This window comes from Perna viridis, chromosome 1 (genome assembly GCF_037379345.1).
Source record: "Perna viridis isolate PV_CMFRI_1.1 ecotype Kerala chromosome 1, ASM3737934v1, whole genome shotgun sequence".
NCBI lineage: Eukaryota > Metazoa > Mollusca > Bivalvia > Mytilida > Mytilidae > Perna > Perna viridis.
The window spans coordinates 71,344,811-71,365,386 of NC_142445.1; the positions used below are offsets into that span (position 1 = coordinate 71,344,811).

Consider the following 20,576-nt stretch of genomic DNA (forward strand, 5'->3'; position numbering starts at 1 on the left):
AAATCTGGTAAAATACATATTTCACCACTGGAGCAACTGATACCGCAATGGTCTTGACTTGGTACAGGAATTGCCAACGAAATGATTGGTTAAATCTAGGTTTTACACCCCTTTATACTTCCCTCTTCATTGCGGCGTTAATATACCATTGGTGATTAAATGATATTTGCATGCTTTTGCGTAATATTAGGTAAATCAGCGGTTACATCGGCACAAAGAACACTTTTCAAAAATAATCATTACTCGTTATTTTGGAAGAAACTGTGTATTTTTCAACAATGGACTGATATTTAAAAAAATTGCTACCAGACCCTTTGAGACGCATTTCCTCATACCCCTGATTAAGGAGTCTGTTACGCAGATATTTATGGCATTCAAAGAAATCAGAATAGTTAGTACTTGCTAAAGCACAGCGAATCAATGGTAAAATATAAGCACCATATGCTGGAGATGAAGGTATATTGATGCACAGGTTAGGAAAATTTATGATATTAAAATTAAAGTCGTTATAATTTATATCATAAATATTAGTGCTGAGACGACCACTGTTGTCAAATTCGAGATAAAGGTTAAAAAAAGATGCAGAACAAGCTGTTTCTATAGTCTCTTTTATCTCGAGCTCTGGTGGATATATTGATGGTAACCATTTACCAAAAGAAGGGTTATTGATGGAAAATATATCATCAATATATCAATATGTAAATTTAAAGGATTTAGCATTTTTTATGTTTTTTATTCTTTACAAGATTCTGACAAAAATTTAGTCTCGTATGAATGTACAAAATAAATCGGCTAGGAGAGGAGCACAGTGGAATACCAACTTGTTGTTGAAAAATCCTCCAACTGTGACAAATATATTATAATTGAGGAAATCAACCATATCGCAAACCTGCTTTTCTTTTCTGCAGAGCACACCTTTCCCTTCTGCGATGTTTTAGAAAAAATATGTGGATTTGTTACCAAGAACAGCTTAATTTTTCGAAAAAGCTAAAGATTAGCGAATAAGTCCGTTCAAACAAGATTTCAATTCATCATTTGGTAACGTAGTGTAAAGAGTTGAGAAGTCAACAGTTTGTAGAGAACTAATGTCCGAAAAGCTGCGGAATTTTAGGTTTTGAAGTTAATCTTTAGAATTTTAAAGTATCCACATGTGATTTATGCCAATACGAGAGTATGTGGTATTGCAACTAGCTTGATAAAGGAGCACATGTCAGAGGGGACTTTAATCATTCCTCAATATTTGGATTCTGCAATGCATTTTTTGGCTGAAAATTTTAGCACGTTCATCTGTAAGAGACAACAGGAATAGACTGATTTTTGAAATATGGTGGAACATTTTGGAAACTACCTCCTTATGAAGAAGAATATTGCTAATGTTAATATCACCTATTCTCTTGTTGCAAAATGGAATATGTATAAATTTCCGATTCTCATCGTGAATATGCTCTGATTTAACAGGTTCGAAAAGACGGAATTTGGCCACATCAGATATAATTCTGGACTATCTGTATACATCGATCCCGACATCTACATGATCTTTCAGAAGGGTGACTAAAAAGTTTTGTTTAAATGTAATAAACACCTAAAGATTGTTGTAAACAAGACAAAAGGTTATTATATCTGTCTGATGTTACGGGATCCGGTGCATATTTTTCAAGCCATTTCAGCAATTTTTTCAAAGAGACGTAACCCAACAACACACGACAAGCTGGTAATTGGGGAATGGAAGAACAGTAAATTCTTTAAAATTTGAACTATTTTCGGTAAGTACCTTAATGGTTAGAAAAAAAACACGTATCTAAGTACTAACCGTAGCTCTAATAAGTAAAATATTTGAATTTGAAGTATACTGCTGTTCATTGTTCCAATCGGACAATAAATCACTCCGTCGGGTTGGAGAGTTACTTTCCCTTGCTTAAGACTTTGGAAAACAAGTCAAATTCGGAAATATGAAAAAGATACATGAAAATGATTCCTTTTATAGCATGTTCAACTTCAATTACATATATTGAAAATGCTAAATCTGATTTTTAGAAAAGCGCATCCTAAATCTGATTCACAATTAAATACACAAAAATGTCGCGTCAACATGTGTCCGATCGAGGTATGAGTTAAAAAAAGTCCTTTTGCTATCAAACATTAATACATCATTGGCTAATAAAGAAACTACCGTATCACACATTAACCATGTGCTTTTGCACTCTGGGTTTTATAGGTCAAATTACCCTTCCGCAAGGCGACGAAAGTTTTTGTCGTCATTCTATAACAACTGTCGACGTTTAACTCTATGATAATTGTTTAACATGTGCACAAATATTTTGGTGTAAAAGGGCCAACCCATGCATCATTCCAACGACACATCAAATAAACCATAAATATATTGAAAAGCCCTTAAATGGTGCACTATTCCTTTTACGACAAAATGTATCAGTAAATAAACATTTTTGTTTGTCTATTTGTACCTTTGCCTCCTCGTAAACATTGGTCAACATAACTATTTTACCACAGTCAATTTGGAACACCATTCTCCAGAACTCATTTACGGTATTGTCTTGTGGACCTATAAATGAAAGTAACTTGAGAGTTAAGCATTGTTAATAGCTCTTTAAATACCAAAGGGAGAGTGATCTTATTGTTAAGTATAATGTATTCAAAAATTGAATGTGATGGACCCACAATTTTTTGTGTGTCTTAAATAGTGACATTAATTATAACTTTGAAGTTTTAATCTCTATCTGTTTTTCGAATGCAAACAACGTTTCTCTCTTGAAAAATGGATGACAAATAGCAAATTTAAATTAAATTTCGTTTTAAAGATAAACTTAAAGCAATGTCTCATTTAAAAAAAAATACAAACAGTCCTATCATATCAATTTGTCTGTAATAAATTCCTTGTTTGTAATACCTTGGGATGCTACGTACTGTTTCAATCGACCATAACCCTACAATAGAGGCACATTTCTGTATACATGAACATGATTTGTTTTTACATTTGAAATAGACTTTTCTTGCAGTTGTCTTACAATTGAATGATTTTATTATTTCGAACTGAACGAAACTTTATATAACTTTAAACTGGTATTTTCGCATCTTTATATTTAAGAACCACTTGGTCGATACCACTGCTGGTGGACCTGAAGTCCCTGAGGGTATTCACCAACCCAGTAGTCAGACTTGTCTAACCCCGCATAATATCACATTTTATCTACCCTATTTTTACAATCTTACAGTATTCCAAATTTAAAAATACGTAAAACACCGAGGCTTCATTCCTTGCATTGCATATGGTAGAACCTCTCGGTGACGGATTTGGCTTCCTTTTTTGAAAGATTTGGTTATGAGTACTTCTTGTATACAACTAATACTTTGATTATGATCTTCCTACATATTTACAAATTTGATATTAATGCTGCTGATGAGAGGTTACTCCTTGAAACAGGTGTACAGCATATCGAAATTTACAATATATAAAACTGGTATTTTTTGTATTTAATATATCTGATGTAGTGCAGGAAGATAAACATATCATTACAATATTTTCCGAAAAAAAATTCGCATTATAATACGGAATATATTTTAACATTTCGTTAAAAAAAATATGTAAAATAAGAATACGCAAAATTACTTCAACAACTTACATTTATGTAAGAAGCATTGATATAATCAGACGTAAACTGTGGAGAAGTTTCAAGTTTAACACGTGTTTCATCATCTGCAAAATAATTTAATTTCAGAAGAAACACGCTTTCTGTTTGGATAAAAAGGATTGTCTATCATCTCAAAGACCAACTTTATGTATGACTACGACGTCATCAAATTTTTTCAATAGTTTACTCGTTGAATTTGGATACTTGGATTAAATTATAAGGAATGGTTGTTATATTTGTTTGGTCCATTTGAAATAACCTCACCCTTGACAATACGCAGGTTATTAAATTGTACCACCTGATCAAGGTTATTTCAAATAGACTGCAAAAAATATACAAAAGTCAATCATTAAATAACAATTAGAATAAACATGTAACCTCTATAGCTACTCGAAGGCTATTTCCTTGAACTTAGTGGAAGGGTAATCAAGGGAACCATGGTTATAGCGGTAATCAAAAGAATGCAATCCAGGGAAAAAGACCAGACATGCAAAACAAACATACACAACAAAGAACATAAAGTAACTAAAATCATACATACAAAGTAACAAAAGCAAATGATAAACTCTGACTCCACTAAAAACTGGGAGCATGGACCAGGTGCACCGGTAGGGTAAGCGTCCGTTTTTTTTTTAAAAAAAACAACGATTTATAATGTTTTTAAGTCGGGACTTTAGCTGAGTATCGGGAATAAAAGTATACAGAGTTGAAAAATCATAGGTTTTAATGATGTTATATTCAGTTAATAATTAATAAATAACTGATTGTTTCCAAAAGATCTTTCGAATTCTTCAGGATCCACATTGAATTAATACCACTACGGGAGTAACAAGAGTTGTGGTAGGACTGCAGACCCCCTTTGACAGTTGTAAGTATAGAAGTTAAAAGTTTTGAAAGAGGTTTAGTGGTACATTTTGTAGATCCAGCTATGAAACGTTGTTTGTATGGATTCTTGTGGAGTTCAGGAATCCAGTGCATAGACGGTAAATCACAATTATCGTCCTTGGTAGGGAGACCAAAAGAGGATAGCACAGATTTATGGTTTTCCACAATCTCTTCTTTGGAGAGTGTGGTAGCAGTATAGGTCTTATCACTGCTATTATTTTCTACGTCTACCTCTGATAATAAACATTGGATGTAAAACGGTTTGCAGACAAAAACGATGTAGTTTTGGGCTTTGTCTGCTGGGACGACAACATACTTGTTATGTATAGTAGGCAATGTTTTTGCTACATCGGAGTCTTTGAAAACCAATATAGTCTTGGGAATCATCGGCCTAAATAAAACTTTCATTCGTTTCAAAAAAGACCTCACGGCCTTTAACCACTCTGACAGAGAATCAATGACTTATTGTTCTCGTTTTATCCATTTTCTTGCATATCAGCTTTTCCTTTTGGATAATTTTGTTTTATCTTTAGTATTCATTCACAAATTTAAATCCATACAATATGCAACATTACAAATGAAATTATGAGGATAAAATACTGCGCGGCAAGAGTGTTATATGGTATTATGTGGTATAGTTTGTGCTTGGATATTGCAATTTAATTAGAAAACAACATCTTCAAAATGTCATTAACATGTGACTCCATCCGTATCAACTCAGTACTAATTTAAAATTTCTAAATTTTCTTACTTGATGGAATCCGAAACTTAATTCCAGACTACACCAAATACTTTGGGAAAAAAGAAAAACTATTAAAAGTACTCACGACAAATACCCTTTATTACATGTATATTATCTTTATTATCTTCCTTTGAGGCTTTTCTTTTTTTAAGGGCTTAAAGCTAACAGTTAAAGTCTACTTACATGCATAGAGATTTTTGTATTTATTTCTTGATTTATTACCAGGTTTAAGTGCTGCATCTGTTGAATTTTGAAGTCCGCTTTTTAAGTCCTAAAACAATAGAAGGGCTGGTTTGTAAATGCTTCTGAAGTCATTTTTATTTAATATATTACATAAAGAATGTCAGACTTGATCAATACACTCTTCGATAACAATTAATGAATTTCAGGTTAAAAAAATAAACAAAGAACAAAAACAAGAGTTAAAAAAAAAAACCATATAAATCGTTATGGTGTATCTATCTGTAACATGAGATCAGATTTGTTCTCCGAGTCATACATTTCCTTCCCATCTCGTCTATCCTACACGTGTCATTTTATGAACAACTCCGTGGGTTTTTTTTAGAAAGCAGTAGACAAACAAAACAAAAAGAAAAAACAAATCAGCAACAATCCCCCCCCCCCCAAATAAAAAGTCGCAGATTTGAATTTGTTGAAAATATTGAGCTATATTCGGAATTAAGATGCCGCTATTTCTAACGTCCTAACGTTCATGATACTAAAAAAAAATTAATGATAAACACATGCATATATGATGTTTCCTTATCAATTTTTAAATTATGTAAATTTGTCATTGACAATGATTATAATAATAAAAAAGTTAAATATACCAAGAATTCAGTTTCAAGTTTTCCTCCTTTACCACGTCCATTTTCAACATACTCATAGAATTCCCTGACAGGTATTGCAGTTTTTGACATTTGTAACCCCTCGCTAAAATCGTAATATCCACCTTCTGGTTCATTGTTATAGGTTCCATCTTTACTGGCCATGTTAATTGAAACAGAACGATCTTCAATAAACACCATACCTAATGTGTTGTTGAAAGAAGTCGATAAATAAAATAATTTGTAAATGAAACAAATTTAACCTCAACCATAGCAATACTGTTTTATTCTTCCAAATGATTGATATAGACTTCTCTGTACAAATACTAAATACGCGTTTGGAAGGTAGGAATCGGCCGCATTAACTAATTAGAAAGCCTTAGGACAATATTGGGAAAAATAGTGTGCATGAAAGTGTCATAAATCACATTTTCCCCTTTAAATAGAAGTTTTATGGTCGTCATCATGAACTCGTGGATCGTTATGGTGTATCCATCTGCAGCATGAAAACTGATTATTCAACGGATCATAGTTTTCTTTTCCTCGTTTGTCTACCCCTGACTTGACTTTTTATGAGCAACTCGGTGGGTGTTTCTAGAAAAGCAGAGGACGCCAGAGCTTCCCAAAACTACACAGACTTTTTGTATCGCGCGAGAACTCTAACAGATAGGCTTCTGGAACAGGGTTATGTTGCTACAAGATTGAAGTCATCACTACAGAAGTTTTATGGTCGTCATCATGAACTCGTGGATCGTTATGGTGTATTCGTCTACACCACAAAAACTGATTTATTCATTAGTTCATAGTTTTCCTTTCCTCGTTTGTCTACCCCGGACTTGACTTTTATGAGCAACTCGGTAGAGGATGCTTACCCTACCGGTGCACCAGGTCCATGCTCCCCATTTTAAGTGGTGTCCAACTTGCTCATTTGCTTTTGTTACTTTGTATGTATGATTTTAGTTACTTTATGTTCTTTGTTGTGTATGTCTGTTTTCCATGTCTGGTCTTTGTCCCTGGATCTTTTGATTACCGCTATAACCATGGTTCCCTTGATTACTGTTTTTAAAGAGACAGAATGACACTAAACCTGACTTCCGAATTTCAGAGTAAACATTTTGCTCTTCTCTGCTTTCAGTGGTCTGTTTGTAACGGACAGCTTCATCACCTTTGTTTTGATTCTGTCTCCTGATAAAAAAAATATTATAGGTTGTATATAGTAGTACCTTAAAAATTCAGTTTGAATATAAATTACGAAAATACACTTAACCATTTCATTACTTACGATAGCGTAATTTTATAATCCCAGATGGCATATCATGGATAATTATAAAAATCATCAAATGACCAATCAGATAATTATCCTTACTATCCGGAAGTTGATTAATCAATTTGACAGAAAAAAGTCTCAGAGGAAGCAAAACAAACGCACTTAAATACAATTGCTTCCCTGCGAAAAAATGGAATACATTTGATCGAGTCAGTGATGAACATTAATGATTATTTACCGTATACCTCTCAGATTAATATTCTACTAATAACTGTCAGATTCTATAACTGTATGACCATTTCTTGTACCCTGCATCATAATACGTAAAAAAATACCGTTTTATGAATGTAACAGTGACAACCACGATAATGATGATTACAACAGCTGAAGTAACACCGCCACCGACAGCTCCTCCAATGTTTCTACTTTGACCAGATGCTTCAGAAGTTTCTGAGAAATCATAGTAAAATTTATATTACATATCAATATGAAAGAATAAAACTTTCTCATTTCTTCCTTTAAAACCTTGAATGTTAGTAGATGTCCTACCTACTAATTGTTCAGTTTTGTATATATAAGTACGCTTTTTGGTTTTAAAATATAGAAAATTTGTGACTAATATACCAAATGAAATACGTCTTAAATAATTTCTCAAATATGTCATGAAGATATATTAATACAAGAATTGATACTGACAATTTCAGATCTTTTCTTTGAATGTGCAAATAAAATAGTTTCAAATGCTCACATGAGATAATGACCAAAAGTACATTTGATTTTTGTAATCAAACTTTTGATTTGAATAAAACCCGCACATATGGGTTGTACTATTTAGTTCAGGAAAACATTCATAAACGTCGTAAAATAATTTTTTGTTAAATTGTAAGTGAAAAATGGCATTTGCTACAGTTACGTGGAAAATATTTAAAGAAAGGATAATACAGAAACTGTGAAGTCAGCCTCATATCTTACACTTAGACATCGATGGTAAAGGAAAACTAGTGACCAAACTTTACGACAAACGCGATGACTTTCATTCAGAATTGTCAACTTTCCTTTCATCTGTGGCAACATCCCTTCAGCACCTGCGTATGGAGTGTTCATATCACATCTCATAAGCTATGCCAGAGCTTGCCGAAACTACACAGACTTTTTGTATCGCGCTAGAAATCTAACAAATAGGTTTCTGGAACAGGGTTATGTTGCTACAAGATTGAAGTCATCACTACAGAAGTTTTATGGTCGTCATCATGAACTCGTGGATGTATCCATCTGCGCCATGAAAACTGATTTATTCATCATGTCATAGTTTTCCTTTGCCTCTTTTGTCTACCTCGAACTTGACCTTTTATGAGCAACTCGGTTGGTTGAAATGCAGAGGACGCTTACCCTACAGGTGCCCCTGGTCCATGCTCCCAGTGTTTAGTGGTGTCCGAGTTGTCTAATTTGCTTATGTTACTTTGTATGTATGATTTCAGTTACTTCTTGTTCTTTGTTGTGCATGTCTGTTTTCCATGTCTGGTCTGTGTTACTGGATTACATTCTTTTGATTACCGCTATAACCTTGGTTCCCCTGACTCTTTTCCACAATTCCTGTACAATTACGTGAACTTCTAATGCCAAATATTAACAATCATCTCACCACTGGTTTGTAATACTTAACTCGAATTATTAGAGCATTTGAATATGTTTAAATATCAATACATGTGCCACATGAAGCTATCGTTTTTAAATATATGCAGAATGAACAACACACAAAATTACAATCATGTAGGCCACAAAATATTAACATTATAAAACTGGTTATTTCGCTTAAGAGTATTACATTTTGCAACTTAGGTCAATATCTTGAAAAGAGTGATAGAAAAGAGTTTACAGGCAAATATGATCGTAGGAAATTGAAAACAAAAAAAAAAAAAACAACAAAAAAAAACTAATACCATAAAATTACCAAATTACACGTACAAGAAAGCAGAAGTGAATGTACAACACTGACTACAATAAAAACTAGGAGTATGGACCAGGTGTGGCGCTAAACATATTAACTATATCAGTTTTGGGTGTTGTCCTTTGCAATACTTCGTGTAATCTCTTGTCGCTTATGACTTTGAAAAAAATGAAACTTTGAAATGGTCATATGTTTGCTATTTTTACTTTGGAATTTCTTATATACACACATTTAACACATACCTTTCCTGCTTGAAATCCCAAGCTAGGAAGAATAATAACCAATTTTTCATGTGTAATTCGTTCAACATGTTGAATGAACAACTTTATGAAAAACAAATTCTGGTGCAAGTTTTACTCCTTCCCCTTCGTCTTGAGATGACCGTACCTCGGTGACTAAAATACAATTTTACTTATAACTAATTTACATACGTGTACAATTTGGACGATCTGTTGGCCAAACCCCACGAGTACTACATCCTATTACGATACTACGTCCTTTATAGCCAGGCTGGCATGATAACGTTACGTTTTGGTTAAAAGTGAATTCTGAACCGCTTGATGTTATTAGGACTTCCTCCGTGATAGGCAGTGATAAACATGCTACAGCTAGAACATAAAACATATAGGTTAATGCACACTGAAATCTTCAATAACAATAGTATGCATATATGGAGCGCCCAAGAAACTATTAGTCGTCAATGAAGTAGCTTGTCGAACAGTTATGTGGAACTATTACATGTACCATAAATTAACAAAAGACAATCGAGAAATAGTAATCAAGGGAACCCAGGTTATAGCGGTAATCAAAAGAATGTAATCAAGGGACAAAGACCAGACAGGGAAAACATACATACACAACAAAGAAAATAAAGTACCTAAAATCATACATACAAAGTAACAAAAGCAAATGAGCAACACGGACTCCACTAAACACTGGAAGCATGGACCAGGTGCTCCTGTGGGGTCCTCTGCTTTTCTAGAAACACCAGCCGAGTTGCTCATAAAAGTCAAAAGTGCGTCATGAATATCCGTTTTTAAACTATCCACTTTTAGTAAGACGATTGCCATTGACGGAACAGGAAATGCTTACACTTCCGGAGCGACCGATGTCACACCCAGTTTTTGTGGGAGTTTAATATGCCAGTGTTTTAGTTTTTTTTGTGTGATATCTTGTTTTTCTTCTCTAGAATATATGTAATTATATGTGATATGATTTCTCTTGCCCGTGACATTGTTTATGTAGTTTTTTATTGCTGTTACGCTTTGGTAATTTTTGCACCGATATATAATATGAAGCGAAAACCTTCACTGTCAACTTACGTAAACAATTTGGCCGTTGTGGTGGCCATGAGCCATCCGAATAACATCTTGATGTTATATTTTTTCCTGTATATCCAGGTTTACAAGATAGCGTTACTTCCTGGCTGTAATTTGGACTAGGTTGTGACATCATTATCTCGTTTGTCGCAGAAATTGGCAAACATTTTATGGCTAAAATACATAAATCTAAGAAATATTTTTAGGATGAAACATGCTAGAAACCATGCCATATATAATTTAGTGGGAATGCAGTTTTTTTTAAACACAGTGAAACGCGCAAGAAAGTACGAAACCAAATGCAAATGAGCAGCACCTTTAGTAATTTCTGTAAAACAATTGCATATTTTACACAGAAAGTACAAACAGGTCAGCAAATGATAAAATAATGTTGTTTCATAGTATTTGGCATATTTTGTATGAAAAAAAATCTAAATCACCTTCTAAATATATAAACAAAGATATCTCAAAATGCTAGAATTTTTTTTGTCGACACCATATTTATTAAATATGTTGGACATTTTTAAATACCATTCGGCATTCCAAATGGAACAATGGTGCACATATATTTTTTGACAAGATCCATTCAGGACCTGCGTAGGGAGTATTTTTTTCAACTCATACATTATGCAAGGGCTTAACATAGTAATTTTTGTGCGAAATGTTTATACCCAGCTAGACCTCGTACAATTTTGGACCATGATTACGTTGTTGTTACTTTGTTTGTATGAATTTAGTTACTTTATGTTCTTTGTTGTGTATGTCTGTTTTCCAAGTCTGGTCTTCTTTGTCCCTGGATTACATTCTTTTGATTACCGCTATAACCTTGGTTCCCTTGATTACTCTTGCAAGATTAAAGTCATCACGAAAAAAGTGTTATGATTGTTCAATGGACGGTGTATTGATCTGCACCATGAGATCCGATCTGATCATCGTCATATATATATATTCTTTCCCCTTTTGCCTACCTATGACGTGGCATCTGATGAGTAACTTGGTTGGTGTGACATACATATCGATGTTTCAATATCAGTGTAACAAAATACAAGCGAACCAATAGATACATGAAAGTTAAGTGCTTGGAGCGTTGAAAAATATCCAAACATCTTTTTAAAAGCCATTTTTGAATGATTTTTTTTTATTTTATGACTTCCTTCATTACACTAAAATAATTAACAGTTATATTACTAAGAAATCAACTAGTATTTAATTGTCTCAAATTAAAGAATACATGTATTTGTACAACTAAAAAATTGTACCGATATTAACCTACAAAAAATAATCAAGCCTATATTCATTATGTTTAAGTGATGCTTATGTATGTATCGACCCCTACTTAAAGATTCAAAACAACAACAACAACAACAAATAATATCAAAGTGTTACCATCGTTTACATTACATATAAAACACCAATAAAAGATCATAGTTATCGTAAAAGATGCTAACTAGTAATGGCTTATGAGACACTACCAATCACACAAACCACAGAAAGTATGATAAACAATAATACATACTATAACACTTAAAACATTATGCTAAATGAATACCTATTTTGGTCTATAAAATATTTTATGTACAAATTGGAACCATTTCTTTATTTGACATTAAAAATTCAAGTTTGTTATCGATATCTAAAAGGTAAAGTCCTTTTAAATAGCACAAGCATTGGTGAATATATCTTCTCGTAATTCTGAGTAAAAATTACATTCAAACACAAATGTTTCTCATCTTCTATACTATTGTATATTACAGTAAATAAATAAACGTTCTTTATGAATAGGTATGTAGCAATAGGTGATCTATTACATCTACCAATTTTAATTTTGAGTTGTAGATGACAAGATCTGAACAATGAAAAATACGTCTATGATTTCTATTGTTTTTACAAATTCAACATAATTTTCTGTACTAATAGTATGTTTAAAAAAGTAATCAAGGGAGCCAAGGTTATAGCCGTAATCAAAAGAATGTAATCCAGGGACAAGGACAAGACATGGAAAACAGACATACACAATAAAGAACATAAAGTAACTAAAATCATACATACAAAGAAACAAAAGCAAATGAGCAACTCGGACTCAACTAAAAGTTGGGAGCATGAACCAGGTGCACCGGTAGGGTAAGCGTCCTCTGCTTTAAACAATCTATAAACTTTAAATTTATTGCCATTCACAGCAGATACATTGTCATTCCACACTTCATTGTACCACGACTCTTTCAGTAATATGAAGAGATTCGTATACATTGTTCAAGTTAGTAACAGCATGTACATCATTAATTATCTTATATTTTCAACCTAGTTGTAAAACTCTATAATCCCATGAAGATTTACGTCCAATAGATCATGCAGATATCATATACTAAGATCAATGTTTTTCAAAGGAATCCATAATTGAAAAAAATCGATTTAACAATGCAGATCCTGAAAAACCATATCCTCTCTTGCAGCCAGCTAAATTATTGCTTCTCTTAGTTTTTATTTCCACTAGAATCGTGGTTCCCTTGATTACTCTTCCGCGTAATAATCAACGACGTACACATCCAAACTCTTTTGAAGTTCATCCTTTATAAACACACCAACACTGCCTGATCTTTTCTTAGATCTTAAATTTAATTGTTTTCTAGTTTTACAATACCATTTATAACCGGGTAGATCAATAAAATACCCACTCGTAAGTAATGTTTCACAATTTCCAATTATGTCTGAATTTAAGACAATTTAAATCACTTTCTCTTATCGGAAAAGTATCAGTACTTCGTCCCAACCATTTACATTCCACACACCAAGCTTTACGTTTTCCTACTGGCTATTTGGAACTATTCTGCCTGCAATAATCTTATATTCCTGCTGTTTTCCGAGCATTTTCAAGATACTCTTGAATTTGAATCGTTACTTCGGATGTAAGGTCGTCCTCGATATACCCTTTTGCATACATATTTTTTTAGATTTCTAATGTTTTCATCAATTTCGGTTTTATTTGAAAGTATCCACAGTTGCCACGATTGTACCTTTTTTTGCCTCGGGAAAAGGAGGGGGGTAATATTTAGACTTCATTAACCTTAATAGTCGTTAGTTTTAATACGTCTGTTAGCTGTTTATTAACGGTGGCAACTGTTTCTGTATGGCAAGGAGCTAGATTTTCATTAGATTATTGTACCTTTTAGAATTTTCCTTTGGTGTAGCGGCATGAACGTACGACATATAGTTTTTTTTCTAAATATGAAATAATGTCGTGTTAATCTCGATTGATTTCTTTTTTTCACACTTGCTATTTCTCAAATTCATCGTGGACAACTAGGCGTACCCCTAGGCTTTGTTTTATGCAAGACCGTCCTCAAATTTCTTTCCTATCATCTCCATTAGCGAACCGAATGCAGTATTCAATATTTGATTAAGACATTAATAGCAAGAAGAAATTTGCGTTAATATCATCACTTTTAATTCTTTTTGTGTCATTCTCTGGTTTTATTGTGTTTTCGCTCTCATTTGAGTCAGAATTTTTGTCCATTGTATTTACGGTGTTTACATTAGAAAAACTTACATTATCGATCATCGGCATTGTTATGAATATGTATGATATATTCGATTGAATAATCAATAGTCAGGTGTTTTGACTGTTTTTTCTTGATATAGGTATCACTTTAGTATCTAACTTAAATTTTATCAAGAAATTATGCCGATATATCCAATATCCCCCCCCAATTTTTTGTGCACAGAAATATTTTACTTGCATTCACTTTCGATAACTCATCTTTAAAAATAACCTTATCAAAAAAAGAAATAGGTAATAAAAGATAACAGAAAAAAGTGAAAATAAAAATGGCTTGAGTCTTAAAGAAAACCAGAGCGAAGGAACCAAGCGGTAATCAAAAGAATGTAATCCAGGGACAAAAACCAGACATGGAAAACAGACATACACAACAGAGAACATAAAGTAACTAAAATCATACATACAAAGTAACGAAAGAAAATGAGCAACTCGGACTCCACTAAAAACTGGGAGCATGCACCAGGTGCACCGGTAGGGTAAGCGTCCTCTGCTTTTCTAGAAACACCTGCCGAGATGCTCATAAAAGTCAAGTCCGGGGTAGACAAACGAGGACAGGAAAACTATGACCCGCTGAATACATCAGTTTTCATGGTACAGATGGATACACCATAACGATCCACGAGTTCATAAAACTTCTGTAGTGATGACTTCAATCTTGTAGCAACATAACCCTGTTCCAGAAGCCTAGTTTTTTAGAGTTCTAGCGCGATACAAAAGTCTGCGTAGTTTCGGCAAGCTCTGGCATAACGTATGAGTTGTGATATGAACACTCAATACACAGGTGCCGAAGGGATGTTGCCACAGACGAAAAGAAAGTTGACAAATCTGAATAAAAGTCATCACGTTTGTCGTAAAGTTTGGTCAATAGTTTTTCTTTACCATCGATTTCTAAGTGTAGGTCATGATATGAGCCTGATTTTACAGTGTCTGTAGTATCCTTTATCACAAGTTCTTTGAGGTAGATGCGATATATCAAATCCCCGAAATTAAAAGGAATAAATCAGGAAGTAAAGGAGCAGAATTTGTTCCCATTGGAATGCCGACCGTTTGTTGAAAAACACATCCACCACACCCGACAAATATGTCGATTAAAAATTCCAGCATTTTGTAAACATCTTCCTCTGTATATTTGGAAGATGATTTGGAATTATTTCTTACAAAGTATGAGAAATCTCTACCAAGAACTTTATATTTGTATCTAGGTGTACCATCTTTTTTGGAAAAACGATGTATAATGTTTTTAAGGTGGGATTTTAACTGAGTATGGGGAATAGAAGTATACAGTGTTGAAAAATCATAGGTTTTAATTTATCATATTCAGATAATAGTCTTGAACTGATTTTTTTGGATTTTGTTTTGAATTAATACCACTACGGGAGTAACAAGTGTTGTGGTAGGACTGCAGAACCTCTTTGACAGTTTTGAGTATAGAAATTACAATACAATACAATAAATGCTGAAAAAATATCAAGACAATTTTATTGATAATAAAAAATGTGCGTTATTTTGAAAATCATTGTTTCCTCCCCTTTCATAATCCCACCAATACCTTCTGAACTAAAAATAAATGATAAAATGATTACTCGATTTTCGAGAATGAAAAGAAAGTCCAAATGTAAATCTAAAAGATTTGTTCGGGTTTTGATTTCCCTAGTCTGTGCATTATTTCTACTATTTTTTAAGCCAATACTACTTGACAAAGAAGCAATTCCTACCAGTTACTTGTTTGTCAGTTATTGACTGCAATTTAGTTGTAAATATAGGGAAGTGGAGAGAAAAATAAAACTTACGAGAACAGTTCGGATTTGATCCCAACCAAGAACTGTTTTTACTGCACATTCTTATAACTGAAATGCCATTGTATCCTGGAATACAGCTTGCAGTTACGTTGTCGTGGTAATTATAAATAGTCTTTTTTGGTTTCACTGTTACAAAAGGATAGTTTGATCGCCAGCTACATTTGATTTCTGGGAAAAAATTATGAATAGACAATGCACCATATAAATATATACATACATTTGTAACAGCAAATTCAAATCTTTTGATTCTTATTTCACGTATTTCCGTTATCATATATTTTTCAGTAATTTCTAAAAAATAGTAAGATATCTCTCCAACATGAGCTGAAAATTGCAGCTTTATATTCCAAAACCTCTAAATTAAGGTGTAATATCTTGTCTCCGCCGTATTTATCAATAGAGTTGATAAGAAGAACTTTCCACGGATAAACATTCAGGGCGTCTCCCAGTGTTTGGAGCCATGCCATCTCTGAATATGTCTACAATTTTATTACCTTCTACTTGCCATTTGGCGTTTGCTCTTGCTCCAGTGATATTTCCCATAACTTTTTCTCACACGAAGAACCAAAGTTATATCTGCAACTTTTCTATTTATAAACTGACACTCCTTAGTTTCTAGAGATTCATATATTTTTTACTCAGATTGTAAACGCCTTATCTATTTCACCATTTTTTCTCTTAACATAAAAGGAGAATCAAATGGATGTATCTCTAGTTTTCTTTTTCAGGGTTTCCCATAATGATGGCGATCAATAATCAACCTCTTATCATGGTTTTCGAATTCCTCATCTACATATTCAATTATAATATATATTTATTAAATTGTTTCACCATCTTATTGAAAGCAACATACTGTTCTTAAATTTCTATGTTCCTTGCCAAAGAGTCGGTAACGATGTCAGTATGTAATGTCAAAACAAATGGTTCGAAGTCTGACGAAACATATCGCTATTTCTGTGTGGAATGCTGTTTGAGGGCCAGCAGTGGTGAAAGGGTTTTCTCGTCGTCGTTCATTGGAAACCCATGGATGGCTTTGAATGATAAAATTGGGACGTTGTTGAACCATATGCAATCAAAGGTACAGGATAACATGTTGAGGTTACGTCACGGTTAAAAGACATTGAAGGAGTAAACTAGATTGTGAAAGTATATGATTGATTAAAATGGTTGCAAAGAAAACTGATCGACAGTCTCTTTTCCAACCGAGGTTTTGATACAGGAAAACTTAACCATACTTGACAGATCATTGTAATGGAGTAGACGTAAGTAACTATAGAACAACGATCGTAAACGTTTATTAATTGAATAATATAAATGAAAATATGGATAGTTGTACTTAAAAAAACAAAATCGTTGGTGAAATAAATCATTATCACAATTTTGTTTCTTTGTGTACCACCCAACAATTAGAACGCAATTTGGTCGTTGCGATGGCCATGCTCCGTCATTTTTGCAGCTTGTTGTTATGGTTCTTGTATATCCAAGTTTACACGATAGTGTTACTTCCTGGTTCTAACTTGAAGTAGATGGTGTCATCAGTATTCTTTCATTACAAATTAGAGGTAAAGATGACAAATCTGATATCAAGAAAACGTCATAGAAATAACAACTTGTCTATTGATTTTATAGTGTCTACAATTTCCATGTTCAACGGGACGGAGAATAAACAAAGAAAACTGACAAAATATAAAAAGCACACTAATTTACTTAAATAATATTCACAAAATACACGAGCAATGTGACCGTCCAAATCGTAAATCAATAACCTAAAATCTAAACAAAGGAGCGATTTTCCGCTCGAGTGTCAACCCACTACTCGAACTTACGTGAGCATTGTGGACGTTGTGGTGGCCATGACCCATCAGTACTACATCTTGTAATTATTGGACTGCCTGTATATCCAGGTTTACATGATAACGTTACATTCTGGTTATAAGTAGGACTAGATGGTGTCATATTGTTTCCTTCATTAAGAACCAGATGTGAACATGTTCTCCCTAAATTAAAAAGTAAATAGAATGGAAATAAGCACGCTTATCTATTTCTTTTAATCTGTTGTGCCATTACATCAAAATTTTAAAATCAAACTTGATTATTATTTTGTCTCAGTTTTTGTTGAAGTCTGGGTTACTAATTTACTTTGTTTAATTGTAAATGATATACAAGTCATAACGTCTTTATCGTGTGCGTGTGTGTCTTTATTCTGACAATACGTCATTCTTTATAATTTTTTAATTACTATTCGAAGTCTTGATCCTTTGATTTCCATTTATGTATACGTGTTTACAGGTATTAAAACACAAATTCCTTAAAAATCCAAGACTTTCTTGTTTCTTACAGTTTTCATGTCTTGCACATTAAAAAGGGTCGTAATTTTTAACATGGATCGAGACGAAGATGAAACAAAGAAAAACAGACAAAATATTGTAACCGAACGAGTTTATTAAAAGAATATTCACAAAATACACGAGCAATGTGACCGTCCAAATAATTGAACAATAACCTCAAAGCTAAATGAAAGAGCGATTGTCCGCTCGGGTGTCAACCCAATACAAAAACGTACGTGAGCAATGTGGACGTTGTGGTGGCCATGACCCATCAGTACTACATCTTGTAATTATTGGACTGCCTGTATATCCAGGTTTACATGATAACGTTACATTCTGGTTATAAGTAGGACTAGATGGTGTCATATTGTTTCCTTCATTAAGAACCAGATGTGAACATGTTCTCCCTAAATTAAAAAGTAAATAGAATGGAAATAAGCACGCTTATCTATTTCTTTTAATCTGTTGTGCCATTACATCAAAATTTTAAAATCAAACTTGATTATTATTTTGTCTCAGTTTTTGTTGAAGTCTGGGTTACTAATTTACTTTGTTTAATTGTAAATGATATACAAGTCATAACGTCTTTATCGTGTGCGTGTGTGTCTTTATTCTGACAATACGTCATTCTTTGTAATTTTTTAATTACTATTCGAAGTCTTGATCCTTTGATTTCCATTTATGTATACGTGTTTACAGGTATTAAAACACAAATTCCTTAAAAATCCAAGACTTTCTTGTTTCTTACAGTTTTCATGTCTTGCACATTAAAAAGGGTCGTAATTTTTAACATGGATCGAGACGAAGATGAAACAAAGAAAAACAGACAAAATATTGTAACCGAACGAGTTTATTAAAAGAATATTCACAAAATACACGAGCAATGTGACCGTCCAAATAATTGAACAATAACCTCAAAGCTAAATGAAAGAGCGATTGTCCGCTCGGGTGTCAACCCAATACAAAAACGTACGTGAGCAATGTGGACGTTGTGGTGGCCATGACCCATCAGTACTACATCTTGTAATTATTGGACTGCCTGTATATCCAGGTTTACATGATAACGTTACATTCTGGTTATAAGTAGGACTAGATGGTGTCATATTGTTTCCTTCATTAAGAACCAGATGTGAACATGTTCTCCCTAAATTAAAAAGTAAATAGAATGGAAATAAGCACGCTTATCTATTTCTTTTAATCTGTTGTGCCATTACATCAAAATTTTAAAATCAAACTTGATTATTATTTTGTCTCAGTTTTTGTTGAAGTCTGGGTTACTAATTTACTTTGTTTAATTGTAAATGATATACAAGTCATAACGTCTTTATCGTGTGCGTGTGTGTCTTTATTCTGACAATTCGTCATTCTTTATAATTTTTTAATGACTATTCGAAGTCTTGATCCTTTGATTTCCATTTAAGTATACGTGTTTACAGGTATTAAAACATAAATTCTTTTAAAATCCAAGACTTTCATGTTTCTTACAGTTTTAATGTCTTGCACATTAAAAAGGGTCGTAATTTTTAACATGGATCGGGACGAAGATGAAACAAAGAAAACTGACAAAATATTGTAACCGAACGAGTTTACTAAAAGAATATTCACAAAATACACGAGCAATGTGACCGTCCAAATAATTGACCAATAACCTCAAAGCTGAATAAAAGAGGAATTTTCCACTCAGGTGTCAACCAAATACTAAAACTTACGTGAGCATCGTGGACGTTGTGGTGGCCATGACCCATCAGTATTACACCTTGTTATTATAGGACTGCCTGTATATCCAGGTTTACATGATAACGTTACATTCTGGTTGTAAGTAGGACTAGATGGTGTCATATTGTTTCCTTCATTAAGAACCAGATGTGAACATTTCATCACTTGAAATTAAAAATATTTAGTATGTTAATTCATTCCTAAATACGAAGTATTTGCAAAATTCAGATTTGGAAATTGTATATTTCACTTTGAATACAATCCAGGTATACATTGATACAGTAAAAAACAACCACGTAGTCCACATAGTGGTAACAATGTTCTGATTTTATCGTATGTACAAATATACCGTATTATACATTTCATGATCATATGAATAGTTCTTGTTGTTCTTCTGGGGCAGTAAAAATAAAATAAATTAAGTTATGAAAGTATTTTCTGTTCTTCGTTTATTTTGAAACAATAAATAACCACAGTTTCATAAATATGTATTTTATGAACCGCCGCTCAGACCGACATATACATCTTAAACCCCTCAAACAATGC

The 20,576-nt window shown here is 33.2% G+C and overlaps 1 protein-coding gene across 8 annotated transcripts in view; it reads right to left on the minus strand.

Annotated features, from left to right (window-relative positions):
- LOC148630243 (uncharacterized) overlaps positions 1-20,576 on the minus strand; it is an 88,417-nt gene that overhangs the window by 17,406 nt on the left and 50,435 nt on the right. For 6 of the 8 annotated variants that reach the window (XR_015919180.1, XM_088564075.1, XM_088564050.1 and 3 more), the window contains 14 exons: positions 20,024-20,194; positions 19,288-19,458; positions 18,551-18,721; positions 17,814-17,984; positions 15,979-16,155; positions 10,639-10,824; positions 9,748-9,924; positions 7,704-7,818; positions 7,189-7,286; positions 6,105-6,304; positions 5,458-5,545; positions 3,639-3,712; positions 2,906-2,942; positions 2,463-2,560 (listed from right to left, as the gene is read on the minus strand). Coding sequence is in view for 7 of the 8 variants with exons in the window: in XM_088564075.1 (XP_088420201.1) it covers positions 2,463-2,560; positions 2,906-2,942; positions 3,639-3,712; positions 5,458-5,545; positions 6,105-6,304; positions 7,189-7,286; positions 7,704-7,818; positions 9,748-9,924; positions 10,639-10,824; positions 15,979-16,155; positions 17,814-17,984; positions 18,551-18,721; positions 19,288-19,458; positions 20,024-20,194 (1,934 nt within the window). In the remaining variant the exon portion in view is untranslated. The remainder of the gene's footprint in view (positions 1-2,462; positions 2,561-2,905; positions 2,943-3,638; positions 3,713-5,457; positions 5,546-6,104; positions 6,305-7,188; positions 7,287-7,703; positions 7,819-9,747; positions 9,925-10,638; positions 10,825-15,978; positions 16,156-17,813; positions 17,985-18,550; positions 18,722-19,287; positions 19,459-20,023; positions 20,195-20,576) is intronic. The other 2 variants (XM_088564054.1, XM_088564067.1) reach the window with 2 other exon arrangements.